Source organism: Callospermophilus lateralis, chromosome 3, assembly GCF_048772815.1.
Source record: "Callospermophilus lateralis isolate mCalLat2 chromosome 3, mCalLat2.hap1, whole genome shotgun sequence".
NCBI lineage: Eukaryota > Metazoa > Chordata > Mammalia > Rodentia > Sciuridae > Callospermophilus > Callospermophilus lateralis.
The window spans coordinates 43,624,466-43,646,822 of NC_135307.1; the positions used below are offsets into that span (position 1 = coordinate 43,624,466).

Here is a 22,357-nt window from a genome sequence, read left to right on the forward strand (position 1 = left end):
GTAGTGCTGCTTTCACTATTTTAGTTATGTCCTAGGACCAGAGTGGCATGAGCATGATACCATCTTTGGGATTGAAAATACAATTCTGGAAAAATCAAGAAAACAAGGTTCTGTGGAACAAAGTGCCAGGAAGGTCAATGCATTACTTACTTTCCTCCTGTTCTAGGACCTTACTCATAATGACCTTAACTTGTATCAAAATATTTCCTATTGTAACAGCCAAGACATAATTATCACCCTTTTTTCCATGTTGAAACTATTGATAGCCATAATACAAATCTGAGGAAAGCCCTTAAGCACCTTAACTCAGCAAATGGCTGCTGTGGTTCTGGGGACATCATGATTTGCCTACCTGCAAGAATAACACTTCATATTACTCTGTCTCCCCACCTGAGTAGTCCTAACTGTTCAAGACAGGGAGGAAGAGAATTATAGGCAGGAGGTGGAGATAGAGTAGGGGATGGAAATGAGAAAAGCAACAGGAAATTAATAAATAATCTTACAACTGTTTTGAGTATTTACTTACATCCTTATTATCCAACTTTTTGTATATTTTGTTAGTAATCAAGGTGACATTCTGAGATAGCTTGTTCCTCAAAAGCCTGTCTTGTATCAGGCAAAAATATTGGTGGATTTTGTCGTAAGTGGAAAGGTCCTATATTTGACTTCTTGTGTTCTTGAGGCTACAGAAGCCAAAGTTGTTGTAATCAAAGGTTTCCAGCAGAGGGTGTAGCCGCTTCTATAGGGTAAGTTCTTTGGAAGCCACATCACACTCATGTATTTGAATATTGCAGTGTTACTCCTGATGGTAAAGGCTGGAATTATAACATTTTTTTAAATGACTGTCACCTCTTTTGATCCAAAAAGACCATGCATATTAATATTTTATTAGGATATGTTGAAGAAGCAGAAATTTGTGGAGAAGAGTATTTAAATTAAAAACCTAAACTGCCTGACTGAAATCTTATTCTGCCAATTTTTTCAAAGTAAACGAAGAACAAAGCTTCAGGTGATTTTAATTATCCAGTACAGCACAAAAAGTGCTTAAATTTTTTATTCTAGATAAGAAGAATAGCTGATATGAGAAGGCTTGGTAATATTTATTCCATCTCTCCCCAATATTTGCATGTGTATAAAGAATAAACTTCTTATTTTTCCCAAAATATTCCCTTTTGAGTGGGGAGGGTAATGTTTTAAAGTGTGGTGTGGCTGTGAGGTGTGACTCCTGATACACTTTAAAAGATGATATTTATCTCCCACCCCCCCCACCCCCCCGCCATTATTTGTAGATACATAAGCAACCACAGATTTTTGGCTCCCAATTCCCATTTTCAGATTTCTATTGGTATAGAAAACAGTGAACTTTATTTTTTGGAAAAAGTAAGTAACATAAAAATAATACAAATTGTAGTTTATTTGTAGTTTTAGACTATTAATAAGAAACAAAATCCTAAATTTCTAAAATCCTATAATTGAAAACTACATCTTTTTTATCTCAATGTTCCTTTTAAACACCCTGACTTATTTAGCTTCAGTTTATAATAATATATGTTCATGGTTAAAATTTTTCTAATTATTTAGGAAATAATTTAAAAATTATCTCTAGGGTGGCCACTTATATAGTACTTAACATTAAATAAGGTTATGACTTTGAATTGGCTTATGTATTTTATGGACTTTCAGTACAAAAATACAAAAAAAAATGCATTTTAATGCATTAACTTTCCAACCTATATAAGTGGTTGAATACCAATGGGATTAGTAGCACATTTTGGTGGTTTGCCCTCCCTCTCCCCAATTTTCTTCTCTCTCTTTTTTTCTCTTTCTCCCTGTGTTTATTTTCATTGAAAGTTTTTTCCAGTGTATTTTTCCTTGCTTATCATTTGTACCTGAAAGAAAGGAGTACCTACAGACCTTAACCAGTCTTAAATCTGCTTGGTAACATTCAGATGCAAGGGAGTGGCTGGAATAAGGAATTATAGGGAGTAAGAGGCACATAGAGAAATTAGAAATGCCTTTTCTGCTAATAAATTTACCTTTGAGAAATATGGAGAGTAGTGGGGCAGGGGGAAGGAACAAACGAACAGAACTTCTGCTGGAATATTGTGACAGATTTACTGACAAATATTTTCTAACAGATTTTTACCAACAGGCAGTTTTTGTTTTCTTTACTGACAGACCGTAAATGTACTCTGGTTGGCAGCAGCTGCACCATTATAACACTAAAAAGCAACCTTGGCTAACTTCAGTATCTTATGTAACACAAGAAATAAAGAATAACTTGAATTTCAGAGACTTTTTTTTATATGTTAACTTCACTGATGATAAACAATTTTCAATGCAGGATATAAATCTTTCTCCAAAGAGAAATTCTCTCCAAATTACTTTTTTCTTTTAAACTTTACAATGAATTGGGGCAGATTAGTGTTTTTGATCATTCTTTTATCTACTGACAACTATTTTAAGACCTCTGTGTAAGACAGAGTCTGATGACCTTGGGAAAGTCACAGGACCTCAGTTTCTTTATTGGTAAGAGGAAAGCATTAATTTTTACCATTCTTTCTCCCTCTACTATTCAATGTCAACGCACAGATAAAAACTACATGGAAAATCCAGTGTACCCCCAAACCAGTATTCAAAAAATAATGAATATATTTAAAGCAGTATAATAAAAGCCAAGTGGTCGATAGTTCTTAAAGTTGGGCTGCTGGTGGTGTGAGCTGGGGTCTTTTGCATCCTAAATTAACCCACTCTTCCTCAACTTCCACAAGAACCGACTGGTTCAAGGGCCTGCGCCCCCGTGCCGTGTAGGAGAAATGGTCTCTTCTAGCCCTTCAGGAGTTCTGGTTTCTGGGGTGAGCGTGGCACCAGGTCCTAGGAGGGTGATGTCTATAAGTTGGCGAGCAATTCTCCAAGCTGAAAACTGGCAGCACACCCAGAAGCACACACGCGAACATGCCCCTGCGAACGAGCTTGGACACATATTTTCCTCCTTTGCATTCTTTAATGCTCAGAGACCATAGAGGGATTTATCGAGAAGCATTCAGTGCCCGTGCCATTTTTTACAACGGCAAACACAACATGAGGCTCCTTTTCAGTATTGCGGTTTGTTCTGAGTTATGGCCAGAAACAGAAACGAAGGAAAGGGAGAAAGCAGGGGAGGTTCGGAGACTACAGCGCACGGCATGCAGCTTCTAAAGCGTGGAGGATGGGACCGAGGAGGAGCAGAACACGGAGAAAGAGGAAAGCTAAGGGAAAATACTCACGCCAATGGGTAGAAGGGAAAAGGTGAGAAGGAATGGAGTAGGAGAGGGAACCAATGGATGGGAGAGGCGGAGGAAGAAGGGGGAGGGGCAGAAGCCAATGGGGGAGCGGGGACGCGGCGAGGACGCGCCCCGCGCGCTCGCTCCCCTCCCTCTGGCTCCAACGCTCGCGCCTTCCCAGGCTCCCGGGAGACGAGGGCAGGGGCGGGGCCGAGCCGGGCGCGCGGCGCGGGAGGCGTCGCGAGGTGAGGGGCGGCGGGGGCGGGGGATTGTGGGGCTGGGGGCGCGCGCGCGCGCGCCCGCGTCTCCCGTCCCGGCTGCTCCGCCGCTCCGCCCCCGGCCGGGTGTGTGGCTGTGCACGCGCGCGTGCGTTCTGGCGGTGCGCGCCGGGAGAGATGCTGAGGTAAAGTTCGGGAGAGAGGGAGAGAGATCCGTCAGCGCGAGGGAGCCCGAGTGGCCGCCATTACTGAGCCCGGCGCGGCGGCGGGCGCTGGGGAAGGGGGGAGGGAACGGGGCCGCCGCTGGTGGCTGGGAGGGAGGGCGGGTGGGTTACCAGGCTGCGGGAGCCGTAGGGCTCTGGGTTTCGGGGCGTGTGTATTGGGGAGGGCGGGAGGAGGTGGCTGAAGGGACGCGGCGCTCGGTGAGCGCGCCGGGGGCGAGAGGCGAGCTGAGTGAAGGAGGAGGCGGCGGCGGCAGGAGCGCTCCCCAGGAATGTCGCTGCCGCCGCCACCGCCGGGGCCGCTGCCGTTGAGGAGGAGCCGGAGGAGACCGACGTTGTTAGGTAGGACCTTGCAACCCCCAGCTCCTCGGGCCTGCCCGTCCCCTCCCCTCCCCTTCCCGACAGGGACCCTCCCGCCGCCTGCTGCCCCGCTCGGTCGCAGCCGCCGGTTGTAACCAGTTCGGGGGGCTGGGGCCCCGCGGCCGCGGAGGGGAGCCCGGCGCCGTGTTCGGTTCTTGCAGGCCGGACGGGGGTCGGCTGCTGCGGCGGGGATACGGTCGGCTTGAAGGGCAGAGAGGCCGGGGAGGGGGCGCTTTCTCCACAGGTGACGGGGCTGGGGTCGGCGGAGGCCTGGTGGTGGCCCGGGATCGCGGCGGCCCCGCCAGGCGTCCGCTCTCGCTCGCCGCCCTGACTTGCCCTGGTCTGGGAGGGTACGTGGGGAAGGAAGGTGGCGGTGTCTGTTGGCTGGGTTGCTGCTGTTAACGAGTTCCACCTGGAAGAGGGAGCGGGGTGGGCGCAGATTCGCGGAAACAAGATCTCGGTTGCAAACTTAAACGCCTTTCAGAGGGATCGGCCCTTTCACTTTTTCCTTATCTCCCCGACTCCTCCCTGGGTTCTCTTCAGATTCCCTTCTGCTGCTTCAGCTTGGGGTAGGGTGTGAGAAGTTGCACTGCGCAACGAAAACACGGAGTCCAGTCGGTTGTCTTAGTAAGGTTGGGGCTTTGCTATTGAGTTTTCGGTAGAATAACCTCTAGATTCTCCCTGTTTCCACTGAAGAAAAGTATCAGGGTGGGGGTGGGGAGCTGCGCGGGAGCGCGCGTACACTTATCCACACATAAATACACACTCACACCCTCCCTCTACAGTGTTATTAGAAATGCAAGTGAGGTGGAGGCTGTGAGTGTAGCTGAGACCGAAAGGTGTTCGCAAGTAAGGGCAGACTATTCGGACGGTTAGTAAAATTCCAAGAAAGTTGGAGGGAAGACGCTTATACTTTTACCATATGATAGAAATGCAGTTTGGACCAATACTTAGAAAATGGGAATTTAAATGCTTTAAATCTACACCAGAATAGCCATACACCTGGGTTTGTGCGCGCATTTTAAAATTCATATTAACATCGATAATTTACTTTTTTCCTTTTAGATAGTGACAACATTTTTTAAATGTTCGGATGTAAAACAGTAGAATACCTCTGTATTAACGAGCCTTTGCATGTGCTGCCTTCTACAGGTGTTGGGGGAGGGAGGAGGTTTGCCGGTTCCACTTAAATCTCAAACCAGTGTTCTGTTCGAACAGAATTTTAGGTAATATTTATTTGTATTGAGGATCTCATTCACTTTTTGGAAGATTTCTCTAAATCTACATTTAAAATTACTTCTAGCAAAAATTTCATCTAGATGGCAGCTATTAGGAAAGATATTTTGGTTTAAAGCAGACTAGTAAAATGTGTTTGGAAATATTTTACTACAGATTCCAGTTATTCGTACTTTAATATAAAATGGTATTCTTATTCACTGTTTTAAAATATACATACTAATGGTGTAGGTAACCTACTACATATTTTTTTTTCCAGAGCAAATGTTGCGTCCATTTTAAATTACTTTCTCTCTTTTTTTTGCTCTTTCATCTATTTTTTGTAATTGACCCACATTTCTAGAATCTGGTAAATAGAGCAGAGGAAGAGAGTGTTTGGGTCACCAAAGACTTGCAAAGGCATTGGAACACTTTATGACTAAAAATATTGAAAGGTTGGAATGCATAATATTTGCCTTTCAAGAAATAGCGTAATGGATCTGATTGACTCAAAACAGAATCAGAGTATAGATTACAAGTAATTGTTGATTTGATAATTTTGCATAGGCTACATTTTTTAACCCAGATCAGCATCTTTCTTTACAAATCTTTGTATATGAATTATTAAGAGATATTGGTAGTGGGATTGATTACACTTTGATACTAAGAATAGTTACAGAATTGTTATCTTTATCAATTTTTTTTTAGTATCCCTCCATTTAAACTACTTTAGCAACTCAAAAAATGTATTACTAATTTAATATCTTAATTCTGTCATAAGGTATTTACCCTAAATGTTTTGAAAACCATCTCTCCTCCTCTCCCCCTTTTTGTTTGAAAGGTAAATTTAGTAAACACACACTCTTGGAGAAAATGAATTGTTTTGACCTTGAAAGTTCAGATTTTCTAGTGAATAAAATATTTGCTTTCCTTTTTTGGATTTGAAGTTATGGTGCAGCTTAGAGTAATAGTTTTTTAATTGAAGAAAAAGTATTTTTCATTAAGACTGTACTTTCAGCATTAGGATGTAAGGTAAGTGTTGCCTTGGTTTTCACAGCTTAAATATGAAATAGCATAATAGAGATTTTCTTAGTAGTTACTGAATAAGTTTTATCACAACTTAAGTTCCACAGGTACTATTTGGGCTTTAAGATTCCATTGTTTTTTCTTTATACATCAAGAAGGGATGCAGATAATTGATTCCAGAAGCATTGTTCTGTTTTAGTAATACTAGGTTTCTGAAAGAGGTCTGTAATATACATTTAAAGTTTATCAGCAGAATTTGATTTCTAAAAGAACTGTGAGAAAATTTGATAAAGGATCCATCATTTGGTAATTTGAGTAATGAAGCTCTTATCTGTTTATGTGTAGACTTTTGTGGATTATTTTATCCAACTAGGAAAAACAGTATTAGAAATTAAGAAAAATAGTTATATGTTCACACTTAAAATATGCTAAGAATTTTAAGTGTGAACTTTAAATGATTTTCAAATTCTGTTTCTTGGTTCCCTTTGGTTTTTTCCTTAAATGCCTAGAGACTTCCTCTTAGGAACAACCTTGCCAAACCAAGGCAGATTCTATTTTTATCTATTACTTAAATATAAGAATTACTTTTTAAAAAGTTTATTTACGTTAAAAAATATTAAAACCAGATTTGTTATCATTAATTCAGGTTAATTTTCTTTAGCACTTACTATGTGCTAGGAAATTAAGATAAATTAAGGTATAGCTCAAGCTTGAGCCTTAATTGGAGAGGTAGTAACTATAAAGGAGTAAACAATACTAAAAGATGCAAAAAAGAGAACAGCTATTTGTATCAGGGCCTGTTTTGTTTAATGAAATTAAACACCAATTTTACTGCTTTAACATTTGAATGTGTGACAAGCAAGGAGTCTTTTTAAAATTTTTCCCACTGTTTTTAGATGGCTCACTGTAGATTATAGTGCCTGAGAATATGCAGTGAAGTGGAACAGATTGTCAATTTTTGACGCCACCTGTAGGATTCACGCCTTATATTAGAGCTAATTAATTGGGAAAAAGTTACATATAACTGTAATTTCATAGTTAAAATATGAATAATATGTGTCAATTGGTTAGATTCCTGTTTTTTCTTATGAAGAGTTAATGGTAAGTATCAGATTAGATTTAGCCTATTTTTATAATCCCAGAACATTATTTATTGAGCAGCTAGGCACTGTTGAGTGATACAACAAAAGAATAACATTACTTCATTAAAAGCTCCAGTTAGAGCTTACAGTTTTGATGGTGAGATCAAGAGACCACATGTTAAATGCCAGTTTGGTACAGAATAGAAGCTCTCTATATAGGGAAGTATATTACTGATTTAAAATTTAGTTTATAAAGAGAGATAGGTAAAAGAGACAGTATCTAAAAGTAGGTAAAGATTTGGGGTAGTGGTGGGGGGCACATATAGGTACATTAATGACAGTTGGGACCAGAAGTGCTAGGAAGTAAGGACAAATTGGCAAGTGAGATGAAAATATAAGGTAAAGATGTAAGAGCATTAGTTTGTACCTAAAAGCCAAATTGAAAGGTCTAGGAAAGTATTAATGCAAGGATAATAGATGGGGTGGTGAAGAAAAAAATACATGTAACTGCGTTTCTAGTTGCTGTGTTAGACATTGTCAGATAGAAAATTGTCCATTTTTCTCTACATCTCTTTCCAGTGCTATGATAATTCCTCTTTTGATGTCTTTATTGTTGACTTTAGATAACAAATAGAAAATTAATATTGCTATTAATCTGAGGAATTGAAAGATGCAGATTTCTGTTCTTCTCTACTATGTCCTATTCTTCCCTGTTATTTGACTGTATAACTTTTCAGATGCTTTAAAGAATATTAAATGGTCTCTTGGATAATTTTCTTTGTTTTACAGTCTTGAAGTTTACGTTCTACATCTGTGTGTGTGTGTGTGTGTGTGTACGTACGTGTGTACGTACGTGCTAGGGATTGCACCCAGGGATGCTTTAACATTGAGTCACATCCACAGCCCATTTTTTCTTTATTTTTTTATTTTGAGACAGGGTCTTACTCAGTTGCTTAGGTCCTCACTAAGTTGGTGAGGCTGGTTTTAAACTCATGATCCTCCTGTCTCAGCCTCCCAAGGCTGGGATTACAGTTACAGACATGCATCACCATACCCGGTTTATGTTAGTCATCTTGACCTTGCCTCATTTCACTGCTAAAATTTAATTAGTCTTTGGAAATAATGTCTGAAACTTGGGTGATATCACCATTTGTTGCTAAAATTGAATAGTTATTAGGAAACACTGATTCATTTGTCTTTTATTTCTTATATTTAGTAGCCAGGCACTAAGTTCTGTGTCTTACATTACTCTTTTAGTTCTATTATGATAGTTCAGGTACTTCAAGTCAGCAGTAGTCTTGGGCTTTGTGCCCCACCAAATCCAGTATTTTACTTCTTGACTATGCTTATTACAAGGTCCTATTTACCCTTGAAGATGATAGTCATATTTTATCTTCAACCTAATTACTTTCCATTATGGCTCAGTCACTCCATCCTAATCACACACCTGGAATGACTTTAATTTTTAAACTAAATCCAGCCTATTTCTAAGATTCACTCAAATCCTTTCTATTCACTGAAACTTTTTTTTTTTTTTTTTTGGTACCAGGGATTAAACCCAGGGACTCTGAACCACTGAGCCACATCCCCAGTCCTTTTTTATATTTTATTAGAGACAGGGTCTCACTGAGTTGCTTAGGGTCTCACTAAATTGCTGAGTCTAGCTTTGAACTCTGAATCTTCCTGCTTCAGCCTACTGAGTCACTGGGATTACAGATATACACCACCATGTCTGGCTATTCACTGAAACTTTTTAAAAAATATTTTTAGTAGTAGATGGGCACATACCTTTATTTTTATGTGGTGCTGGTGCTGAGGATCAAAGCCAGTCCCTCCCCTGTGCAAGACGAGTACTCCACCACTAAGCTACAACCCCAGCCCCATCACTGAAACTTTTTAATCTATTTCAGGGTTTGTAAACTGCAGTGTTTTAATCAAATCTGCCCTGCTACTTGTTTTTGCATAATGACTTTTTACATTTTAAAATGGTTGTGGAAAAAACTATTTTGTTATGTGAACATTATATAAAATTAAAATTTCTGTGTACCTGAATAAAGGTTTATTGTAATGTGACAATAGTTATTCATTTTAGTAGTGACTACTTTTACACTATGACTGCATAGTCAAGTAGTGTAACACTGTATAGTATGCAGACCTTAAGTGTTTGCTGCTTGACTGGCTCTTCACAGAAAAAAAGAAAAAAATCCAAATCCTGATCAATTCCAGTTAGTACTTACCTTTCATTTCTTTAAATTCCTATTGTATTTATCAACTCCAAGGTGTAGCACATTGCCTTTATCTCCTCAATTATGATACTCTAAATATTCTTAAAAATATGTAGTAGGGAAAGTACTTTTCAACCCTCAACCCCGCATTCTTTTTAAATCCCATGTTTTTAATTCTGTACCCCTCTTTCTGTGATTATTTGACCTCAGTGTTCCCATCAGCATATGTTTCTCATCTTTTTTTAAGTGGCTAAAACTTACTCAGTGTTGTTTACATTATGAATGATGAGTCCTCTGTGTATAGCATTACAATATCAAAGGTTGGATTTTGTCCCCATTGCTTTGTTCTGAGTGGGAAGTTTAAAAGAACTCAGACCTATATTGGCTTAGTGTATACTTCCCTGTACATGCCTTTGAACCTTTAAAACCTTTGACATAAGGTTAAACAGATAGTAGCTAAGCACAGTAAATACTTATAGATTGTTTTTCTAGGTTGATGTAAATGAAATGACCTTTGGTTCTTCTATTTTCACCACAGAATAAGGAAGTAGACTGGGAAGAATTAGGAATAACTTATACCAAGACCTTAGGAACAACACATTAGAGGAAGATGTAGATTAAATAATACGGTACATGGTTAACCTGTTTGGGAATCATTTGATTGTTAGTTTTCAGATATTTTCAGCATTGAAACTTTTTCCAAACAATAACTTGAAATGTCAAAAGGAGGTAAAACAACAATTACATTTGCTGAGTAGGGTGTAGGAAGCTCTTGGAGTCCTACCTGCTTGGATCCTCCTTAGAAGAACTTATGTGGAATCTTGAGACTCACTGTTTCATGTGTGTTAATAATCAAACTATAGGTTTTTTTTTTTTTTTTTAAAGACCGGACTTTATATAACACACACCCCTATATATATATTTAGTGGTAGATGGACATAATACCTTTATTTGATTTATTTATTTTTATGTGATGCTGAGGATTGAAACCAGTGCTTCACACATGCTAGACAAATGCTCTGCCACTGAGCTACAACTCCAGCCTCCTGGACTTTTTAATATTAGAATATTCTGCCAAGTGTGAAATTTGTTAATTGTGCCTTCAAGTGGGTCATCAGGATTGTCTAGTGTTTTTAGAGTTGAGTGTTCCAAACCTGGATATATATTCATTTATTATTAATCAAATATTTATTGAGCTTTCACTGTATACCAGGCACCGTTCTGGGTGCTGGAGATAAGGTAAAAGAAAAAAATTTCTAATATTTCCAGGTTATTCAGTCACAACATAAATTGTTGAAATTTTTTATTGGCTTTCTTTGTTAACCTGATTATTGTTTTGTCTAAAAACTAATTGATAGGAATGGTGACTTTAAGTTTTTTTTAAACTTACAGGTTGTGTGTTTATATAACAGAACCTTGATTCAGTGGTAAACTAAATTATGGAATATGATTGACTCTCCTACAAATATTGTTAGATTACTTAATTACCTTACACATGCTAAAGTGTCATTTCTTTTTGCTCCTCCTAACATTGGCAAATTTGTTACTGAAATTTTAATAACAGTGAAAAAAGTAATACATTAGTATTACATTACTCCTTGCTTAGTATGTAGTTTTTTTTTTTTTTTTTTTTCTTATTTTTAATTCTTAAGCTATTTTGGACAACTTTGTCTAAGACTGTGAAGTATATACTATATATATTTGACTTAAGATAAAGCAGGTAATTATAAAACTTATTTCATGTAATTAGATCTTGAACATGTAATTTGCTATAATGTCTATGATTTTAAAAACTTTTTAGCCAATATTTAGAATTAACTATGTTTGGGATATATATATATTTACCTTCATCTTATAAAATTTGTTTTATAAGTGTTGCATATAAAAATTAGGTAATTATTCTGGCTTAATGCATAACTATAGATTTAGTTTGCCTTTATTTTGATGCTTTCAATTTTAGTATTTTCAATTTTAGTATTTGTTACTACTCGTGTGTCAAGTAACCATTGTATGGGAAGCACTCTTCTAGTCTTGGGATATATTAGTGGAATGAACAAAGATTTGTGCCTTTCTAGCCCTTTCATTAAATCTGGAGTTGAATGGGAAAAGTGATAGAATATAACTCTATCTTTGGAGGTATTGGGAAAAGTAAGTGCAAAAGTAGGAACTTCCTTAGCATTTTATGGTCCTCAATGTGACTGGAGCAGAATGAGAATGGGGAATATAATAAGAGAGCACCAGAGAGGTAGGAGAAGAGTTGGAGAAGATGGATCTTGTAGCAAGTCATTGAAAAGATATGGCTTTTACTTTTACTTTTTTTTTTTTTTTTTTTGATAATAAAAAGCACCGGAAAATTTGGGACAGAATAATGGCAAACTCTGACTTAGGTTTTAAAAGTAATATTCCAACTGCATGGATATAAATAGATTGTAGGGAGAGGGGGCGATAGGAGTGAATCAGGGAAATTAGTCTAGTAAAGACTTTTAAGTAAGCTTGGGCCAGAGATAGGGAAGATAGGATGAGGTTATAATAATAAAGTTAGCAGAAATAGGTAAGTTATGAATGTATTTTGAAGATAGGGCCAATAGGAATTTCCTGACATAGCAATTTAAAAGCATACTTTTTAAAAATTGCACCTTTTTTATTTTACTTTATTTTATTTTGGTACTAAGGATTGAACACAGGGTTGCTTAACCACTGAACAACATCCCCAGCCCTTTTTAAATATTAGAGACAGGTCTCACTTGAGTTGCTAAGTTTCTTGCTAAGTTGCTAAGACTGACTTTGAACTCTTGATCCACCTGCCTCAGCCTTCCGAGCCTGTGGGATTATAGGTGTGCACCACTGCGCCCAGCTAAATTGCACTTTTTATTAATGAATGAGACAGTTTTGTAAAAAGATATAGAACAGTTTTATTTTTTTAAACTAATTCTTTGAAATTTAATTTTATATTTTAATTGACGCATGGTAACCGTATCTATGGGGTATAGCATAGCATTTCAATACATGTATGTAGTGTGTAATGAATGATCAAATCAGGATGATTGACATCTCTTTTTGCAGCCATATATCATTTTTTTGTGTCAGGAATTTTTAAAATCATCTCTGCTAGCTATTTTGAAATCACTATTGTCAACCATAATCCTATGGTTGTATGTTCTATGTATGCCATAGAACATTAGACATTATTCCTCCTATCTATACCCCTATACCCATAAACCATCCTTTTCATCCCTCTTCCCGTACCCTTCTAAAACTCTGGTAACTACTATTCTGTTTTCTAAAAATGTTTTGGTTTAAGTCCTGAATTATTAAAAAATATTTTTTCCACTCTGAGAGTTCTTGTGTAACTTTTTTTTCTCTTAATTTGCAGAAAGCCACTACATGTCAGTAAAATTGCATTAAAGGGGGCATGTAATGTTTGAATGGCCTATTGTAGAAATGGCTTCATTTTGATAGATAATTATAAGAGTTTCATGTATATAATGCATTGTCATTAATTTCTGTTAAGATAATTATTGAAATATTTCCTTGAAATAAAACAAGTTTCTAAGGTCATCTTAAAGGCAAAATGAAAGACTGTATACTATTAAAAGCAGTACTAAGATTGGGCATGAAGAGGCTTTGATCCTACCAAATATTATAGTATTGTGTAGGTCATTGCTACTTTTGTCTTGTTTTTTTTCCATCAGTAAAAGTAAACATGCTGTTAGAAGTTATGAAACCAAGGTACTGTATACAAAAGCAAAATTACATCAAAAAAAAGAGAAGATATGCATAGTTGACACAGTTGGATACTAAAAGTGATCATATTTGAAAGATACTTTTTATCTTAACCTATATACAGTTGAAGATAGTAGTCATTGGTTTATTAATGAGAACATAAAAGACAGAAGGGAATTTTTTTATTCTTAGCACTGAAATTAAAAATAAAACTACTTTGGTTAGTTAATGGAGTACAGTTTTGATGTTAGAATCCAGTGGATAATTAATAATATAACTATCCCAGTGTCTAAAATGAAATTCTCTTATAAACCTTTTATGGCCAACTTCATGAGATCTAACTTTATCCTTTAAAGTTTATTATATCACTTAACCATACTAAAAACCTAGCAAAATCCTTTTGAGGTCAGTGTAGCAACAATTTTTTCTAGTCTAGGGTTTCTCAAACGTTTGTGTTTTAATTTTGAAACACTTCAAACTAAATCTTCTGAGTCAAACCTGTAAATTAGGCAAAGATGACACTAGTCGTAGTTGAAAAGAAAAGGCAACTATTTGCCCAACATTCATCTTTCCTACGTCTAGGTGAAAGGATTTTTTCTACCATAATTTTTATAAAAATCACTGTGTGGTAATTCATATCGTAAGCTCTGGGACTGACTTCAAAATACCAGCAAGTAGCTTGTCTGGCAGTGTTTTTTTTTTTTTTTTTTTTTAAAAGGACTTTGGTGTTCACTGTGTGTAATTGACAGATTGTTGTGAATTGGTGAAAACCATAAAACTCACAGAAAACTAACTTATTTTTTATTTGAACTTTAATATTCATGATTGGTGGATTGCTACTGTCACATTAATTAGGATGAGTTGAAGCCTTAGTATTAAAATTTAACTTCAATATAATAGGAGTTTGTCTCTTAGATAAAAAGCCTTCCAGTTTTCAGTGACCAATGACAGGGTGAAGAGATCATGTCTCAAGCTGGGGTTGTAGCTCAGTGGTAGAGCACTTTCCTAGCAGGTGTGAGACACTGAGTTTAATTCTCAGCACCACAAATCAATCAATAAATAAATGATGTTTGTCTATCAACAACAAAAAAAGATTTCTATGACTCCACTTGATCTTCATTTTTATAATTTTAAAACCCTTTTTGAAACTCAGAAACTTTAATAATACATTTTATGGTAGAGTGTTTTCATTTCTACTCTTAGCTTTCTAAAGCAATAAAGTATATTTCAGTATTTGGGGATTTATGCTATAAAAGACCAGAGGTGAGTCTTATTTTTGGTGGTGCTGGGTATTGAACCCAGGGCTTTGCACAGGTTAGGCAAGCACTCTGCAGCTGAACTACATCCTCAGCCCCAAGTCTTAACTTTTAATGAGTAAAAGTATCCAGAATTATATTGTGTTCAGGTAAGAATATATAAGAAGTATTAATAAAGATGTTACTGTTTTGATAAGGATTAGATTTTAGTTGAAAAATTTCTTTAATATTTCAAGTCTTTATCACATAGTGGTGTTATTTTTCTGTTAACCTGTCTGTCTTGTAAACTAGAAGGCAAGAGACAGTCTTAAACATCTTTGAGTTCTTTTTAGATATAGTCTCTGAATTATATCTTAGATGTTTCTTTAATAAAAAGTTGTATTTCATTATATAATTCAAGTGTTGCTGCCATATGGTAATATTTATTCAGAAGTGAACCTAATACACATTTTGTTTTACTATCACGTGGCTGATTGTTAAAATTTAATTGAGGCTGATAGAATTAACTTATAAAAATGTAATAATCTTCAGTTTTATTTTTAAAATTATTACAGTTTTGCCAGAAATATTAGTCAAGCCTTTAAATTATAAGGACAGTTTCACCATTAGTACAGCAAATGTGCACTATAATAAAAATAAATGTTATCTTGCAATTGAGATCAGGGAAGAAGCCAGCAATTTGGAAGGGGAGAGCTAATACAGTCTTTCCTTAAAATATTTTGTGTTCTTTTTATATTTGTGTGGGGGGGTCTGCATTGTAAATAATTTTCATATATGTTGATGTACATGACTGAATATATTTTTTCCTATCTGGTTAAGGTTTAGGTGGTAGAAATGACATATTGCTTTTAATTCAGCCTCAAAAGTATATGAAGACTCTCCAAATAAAACTTAATTTTTAAAAGTGATTCATTGCTTACTTGTAAATATATAACCAAAATTAAATTTCATAATTCTTGGAAGGATACTTAATGTGTCTGATAATGTTAAAAATTCTAAAAGATTGTCTCAAATATATAATCTTAAAATTATTTAGCTTGGTACTACTCAGAATATGGTCTTAAAGCTATTGATTACTCTGAAAGAAAATACAGAAATCAAGAACATTTAGAAACAGTTTGACAATAATTTTATATATCTTGAATCTAATTAAAATGCTTGGTTGTTTTTTTAAATTTATTTTACAATTGGACTTACCCATATGAAAATAAAAATCTCTTCCATCTTAGAGTTTGAAAAGCACCAATCTACTTAACTGCTGTTGTTATTTATATTACCCACCGACCTCCTCTTTCTTTTTTTTAAATATTTATTTATTTATGTATTTTTTTAGTTTTAGGTGGACACATTATTTTGTTTTTATGTGGTGCTGAGGATTGAACCCAGTGCCTCATGTATGCTAGGCGAGCACTCTACCACTGAGCCACAACCCCTGCTCCCTCCTCCCTTTTTTTCTTTTTCTGTTTCTCCCTTCGTCCCTCTTTTTTTCTTTCTTGCTGGGGGTGAAATTCATACTACTGAGCTATACTCTCACCTCTCCATTTATTTCAATCCCCTTCTTTCAGTATTTTTTATATTTGTTTGTTTGTTTGTTTGTTTGTTGGTACCAGGAATTGAACCCAGGGGCACTTAACCACTGAGCCACATCCCCAGCCAATTTTATTTAGAGACATGATCTCTCTGAGTTGCTTAGGACCTCACTAAGTTGCCGAGGCTAGCTTTGAACTTAAGATCCTCCTGCCTCAGCCTCCTGAGCCCCTAGGATTACAGGTGTGTGCCATTGTGCCCCACTAAATATTTGAATATTCTTAATTTGGGGCATAAAATTTGATAGATTCCATAGAAGTTGAAACTTCCTGAAAAATTTAGATTCTGAAATCTTATTAAATTCATATGAACTTTTATTCATTTTTATATAGTGCTGAGGATTGAACCCAGTGCCTTGCATGCTAGGCAATCACTGAACTACAACCCCAGCCTGGGAATAAATTTTGAGGAAATCTGTAATAGAAAGATTGTTGGTATTTTTTAAAAGTCACAAAGGAGTTGCTAAAATAACCAATGCATTTTAGTTATTACCAACATAGTCTTGCAGAAGGCAGGAAAATTAAGGGAGTGGAAAGGACTAGTTTTTTTCAAATTCACAAAGAGTAATTAGAGGCAAAGCGCACATTTGATTAGTAGGCATTTTAGAGTGAAATATTATGTTAGGTTTTTGTATTTGATTATTTTATTGTCAGGTTTGTCTTAAAATTTGAGAGCATTTTGCATTTTTAATAGTGAGTCAACTGTTTATGTTGTGGTTTCTTAAAATACATGTAACCTTATAACTAGGATTATTATTAACTTGCATAGTGCTTTTATGAATGTCTTTAATATGGTAATTCAGTCTGAATAATTCATGATAAAGATTTGTCCTTTTCCCCCCTCTTTCTAGGAAGATGATCCATATGACCTTGAAGACCTTTGCGCAGAAATGAGGGAAATACAAAGAACCAAATACAATTCTGAAATTTGGGACCTGTATTTTGAGATGATATTTTCAGAATGAGAAGTATACATGGTTACCTTTATGAATGTAGAGACATGAGAAAACGGTTATGATGGCAAAAAACAAAGAGCCTCGTCCCCCATCCTATACTATCAGTGTAGTTGGACTCTCTGGGACTGAAAAAGACAAAGGTAACTGTGGAGTTGGAAAATCTTGTTTGTGCAATAGATTTGTTCGCTCAAAAGCAGATGAATATTATCCAGAGCATACTTCTGTGCTTAGCACCATTGACTTTGGAGGACGAGTAGTAAACAATGATCACTTTTTATACTGGGGTGACATAACACAAAATGGTGAAGATGGAGTAGAATGCAAAATTCATGTCATTGAACAAACAGAGTTCATTGATGACCAGACTTTCTTGCCTCATCGGAGTACGAATTTGCAACCATATATAAAACGTGCAGCTGCCTCTAAATTGCAGTCAGCGGAAAAACTAATGTACATTTGCACTGATCAACTAGGCTTAGAGCAAGACTTTGAGCAGAAGCAGATGCCTGAAGGGAAGCTCAATGTAGATGGATTTTTATTGTGCATTGATGTAAGTCAGGGATGCAATAGGAAATTTGATGATCAACTTAAATTTGTGAACAATCTTTTTGTCCAGCTGTCAAAATCAAAAAAACCTGTAATAATAGCAGCAACTAAATGTGATGAATGCGTGGATCATTATCTTAGAGAAGTTCAGGCATTTGCTTCAAACAAAAAGAACCTTCTTGTAGTAGAAACATCAGCACGATTTAATGTCAACATTGAGACATGTTTCACTGCACTAGTACAAATGTTGGATAAAACTCGTGGCAAGCCTAAAATTATTCCCTATCTGGATGCTTATAAAACACAGAGACAACTTGTTGTCACAGCAACAGATAAGTTTGAAAAACTTGTGCAGACTGTGAGAGATTATCATGCAACTTGGAAAACTGTTAGTAACAAATTAAAAAATCATCCCGATTATGAAGAGTACATCAACTTAGAGGGAACAAGAAAGGCCAGAAATACGTTCTCAAAACACATAGAACAACTTAAACAGGAACATATAAGAAAAAGGAGAGAAGAATATATAAGTACCTTACCAAGAGCTTTTAACACTCTTTTGCCAAATCTAGAAGAGATTGAACATATGAACTGGTCAGAAGCTTTGAAGTTAATGGAGAAGAGAGCAGATTTCCAGTTATGTTTTGTGGTGCTAGAAAAAACACCTTGGGATGAAACTGACCATATAGACAAAATTAATGATAGACGAATCCCATTTGACCTCCTAGGCACTTTAGAAGCTGAAAAAGTCTACCAGAACCATGTACAGCATCTAATATCAGAGAAAAGGAGAGTAGAAATGAAGGAAAAATTCAAAAAGACTTTGGAAAAAATTCATTTCATTTCACCTGGACAGCCATGGGAGGAAGTTATGTGCTTTGTTATGGAGGATGAAGCCTTCAAATATATCACTGAGACTGATAGTAAGGAGGTATATGGTAGGCATCAGCGAGAGATAGTTGAAAAAGCCAAAGAAGAGTTTCAGGAAATGCTTTTTGAGCATTCTGAACTTTTTTATGATTTAGATCTTAATGCAACACCAAGTTCAGATAAAATGAGCGAAATTCATACAGTTCTGAGTGAAGAACCTAGATATAAAGCTTTACAGAAACTTGCACCTGATAGGGAATCTCTTCTACTTAAGCATATCGGATTTGTTTATCATCCCACTAAAGAAACATGCCTTAGTGGCCAAAATTGTACAGACATTAAAGTGGAACAGTTACTTGCTAGTAGTCTTTTGCAGTTGGATCATGGCCGCTCACGGTTATATCATGATAGTACCAATATAGATAAAGTTAACCTTTTCATTTTAGGGAAAGATGGACTTGCCCAAGAACTAGCAAATGAGATAAGGACACAGTCCACTGATGATGAGTATGCCTTAGATGGAAAAATTTATGAACTTGATCTTCGGCCAGTTGATGCCAAATCGCCTTACATTTTGAGTCAATTATGGACTGCTGCCTTTAAACCACATGGGTGCTTCTGTGTATTTAATTCCATTGAGTCACTGAGTTTTATTGGGGAATTTATTGGAAAAATAAGAACTGAAGCTTCCCAGATCAGAAAAGATAAATACATGGCTAATCTTCCATTTACATTAATTCTGGCTAATCAGAGAGATTCCATTAGCAAGAACCTTCCCATTCTCAGGCACCAAGGGCAGCAATTGGCAAACAAGTTACAGTGTCCTTTTGTAGATGTGCCTGCAGGTACATATCCTCGTAAATTTAATGAAACCCAAATAAAGCAAGCTCTAAGAGGAGTACTGGAATCAGTTAAACACAATTTAGATGTGGTGAGCCCAGTTCCCACCAATAAGGATGTATCAGAAGCTGACTTGAGAATTGTCATGTGTGCCATGTGTGGTGATCCATTTAGTGTGGATCTTATTCTTTCACCATTTCTTGATTCTCATTCTTGTAGTGCTGCTCAAGCTGGACAAAATAATTCCTTAATGCTTGATAAAATTATCGGTGAAAAAAGGAGGCGAATACAGATCACAATATTGTCATATCACTCTTCAATTGGAGTAAGGAAGGATGAACTGGTTCATGGGTATATATTAGTTTACTCTGCTAAACGGAAAGCATCAATGGGAATGCTTCGAGCATTTCTATCAGAAGTTCAAGATACCATTCCTGTACAACTGGTGGCAGTTACTGACAGCCAAGCAGATTTTTTTGAAAATGAGGCTATCAAGGAGTTAATGACTGAAGGAGAACACATTGCAACTGAGATCACTGCTAAATTTACAGCATTGTATTCTTTATCTCAGTATCATCGGCAAACTGAGGTCTTTACTCTGTTTTTTAGTGATGTTCTAGAGAAAAAAAATATGATAGAAAATTCTTACTTGTCTGATAATACAAGGGAGTCAACACATCAAAGTGAAGATGTTTTTCTACCATCTCCCAGAGATTGTTTTCCTTATAACAACTACCCTGATTCAGATGATGATACAGAAGCACCACCTCCTTATAGTCCAATTGGGGATGATGTACAGTTGCTTCCAACACCTAGTGACCGTTCCAGATACAGGTTAGATTTGGAAGGAAATGAATACCCTGTTCATAGCACTCCAAACTGTCACGATCATGAACGCAACCATAAAGTGCCTCCACCTATTAAACCTAAACCAGTTGTACCTAAGACAAATGTGAAAAAATTGGATCCAAATCTCTTAAAAACAATTGAAGCTGGTATTGGTAAAAATCCAAGAAAACAGACCTCCCGGGTGCCTTTGGCACATCCTGAAGATATGGATTCTTCAGATAATTACGCAGAACCCATTGACACAATTTTCAAACAGAAGGGCTATTCTGATGAGATTTATGTTGTCCCAGATGATAGTCAGAATCGAATTATTAAAATTCGAAACTCATTTGTAAATAACACACAAGGAGATGAAGAAAATGGATTTTCTGATAGAACCTCAAAAGGTCATGGGGAACGGAGGCCTTCTAAATATAAATATAAATCTAAAACCTTGTTTAGTAAAGCCAAGTCATATTATAGAAGAACACATTCAGATGCAAGTGATGATGAGGCTTTCACTACTTCAAAAACAAAAAGAAAAGGAAGACATCGTGGAAGTGAAGAAGATCCACTTCTTTCTCCTGTTGAAACTTGGAAAGGTGGTATTGATAATCCTGCAATCACTTCTGACCAGGAGGTCGATGAAAAGAAGATGAAGAAGAAAACCCACAAAGTAAAAGAAGATAAAAAGGTAAGTGATGTTTATAAAGATGTTTGTTTTAAGATAATAGATTTGATATCAGTATCAATTTAAGATTTACTCATTCAGTAAGTATAATTAATAGCTTATTAGTTTTCTCAGTATTTTGTGGGGGCAAATTTGTTCTTTTTTGTGCTTAATTGGTAGAATTTTGACTTCATCTCCTTCAGCATAAAAATTGTAGGTGGCTTTATTCTTTCAACAGAAACCCAGATATGGAGTGATTTTTTTTTTTTTTTTCTATTTGTAATCCTGTTTGTGTTTTTCCTTTCTAGCAATCAGTTTTGCGATATTAATTTGATTCATTTATTTTACTCAGGGATATCAATATAGGTTTAAAATGCAACAGTTTATAGTCTTGGAAATGTATTAACTTTTCCAGGAAGCTTCTTTGTATATAGTGCTATACTGCCTGAAAACATGCAGAGGGATTTCTTAAATTTGAATTGTAGAATTTGGACCAAATAGCAAGTTTTCATCTTTTACATTTTCAATAGATGGTTAATTGATCTGATGTTATGAAGCATGAGAAACCCATACATACATATATTAAATGTTTCTGTTAAAGTGGTATTTCAATGTATTGAAAGTTTCTCCATCAGTTAATTCCATAGTCATATAAATTATCAATACATATTTACTACAGGTGATTGTTATTTGGCTCAATTAAAGGTATGAATATTTTGATTAAGTTTACTCTAGATAGTTTTCCTGCATATGGTAATTCCCCATTATAGTTGGATAGACTGCATTTTATTTTCTAAATTTAAGCAACAGTGTTTCTTTTATCATTATTCTTTTCACTAAGCATGTAAACTTTTTAAATGAGACCCATACTTTTTTTTTTGTTTAAAGGTGTTTATTCAAACTCCAAATCAAATATTAAAATTTCAGAAAGACTTTAATGTATAAATATTGATACTGCATACTCTCTTTGTGGACATTTAAATAATCACTCCTCTCTCCAATATCAAAATTTCCTTCAACTATAAACTCATATAGCACATACTTTTAAATTTTTTAAAAAATTTTTAGTTATACATGACAGTAGAATATATTTTGACATGTGTACATGGAGTACAACTTCCCATTTTTGTGGTTGTATGTGATATTGAATTACACTGGTTATATATTCATATATGAACATAGGAAAGTTTTGTCAAAATCATCCTACTGTCTTTCCCATTCCCCTTCCCCGGACTCTGAAACTTTTTGAGCCCCAATATGATACCACACGTGGAAAATTCCACACCTGACCTCTTATGATGGGTATCAGTTAAAACAAATCTGGGGATAAAGGGTGAAGAGAAGGTATTGGGGAATGAGATTGATCAAATTATGTACATGTACTTCCTACTGTTATGTATAATTATTTATCTACCAATAAAATAAAATTTATTATTTCGCAGCCCTCCCAAAAAATGCAAATGCACTAAAAA

General features: G+C 36.1%; 1 protein-coding gene across 3 annotated transcripts in view; it reads left to right on the forward strand.

Annotated features, from left to right (window-relative positions):
• Positions 1-3,607: 3,607 nt before the first annotated feature.
• Arhgap5 (Rho GTPase activating protein 5) overlaps positions 3,608-22,357 on the forward strand; it is a 77,963-nt gene continuing 59,213 nt past the window's right edge. For 2 of the 3 annotated variants that reach the window (XM_076850177.2, XM_076850179.2), the window contains exons 1-2: positions 3,891-4,044; positions 17,027-20,909. In XM_076850177.2, the coding sequence (XP_076706292.1) occupies positions 17,190-20,909 (3,720 nt within the window). In that variant the 5' untranslated portion in view covers positions 3,891-4,044; positions 17,027-17,189. Of the gene's footprint in view, positions 3,667-3,890; positions 4,045-17,026; positions 20,910-22,357 lie in introns of those variants that run through there. The other variant, XM_076850178.2, reaches the window with a different exon arrangement.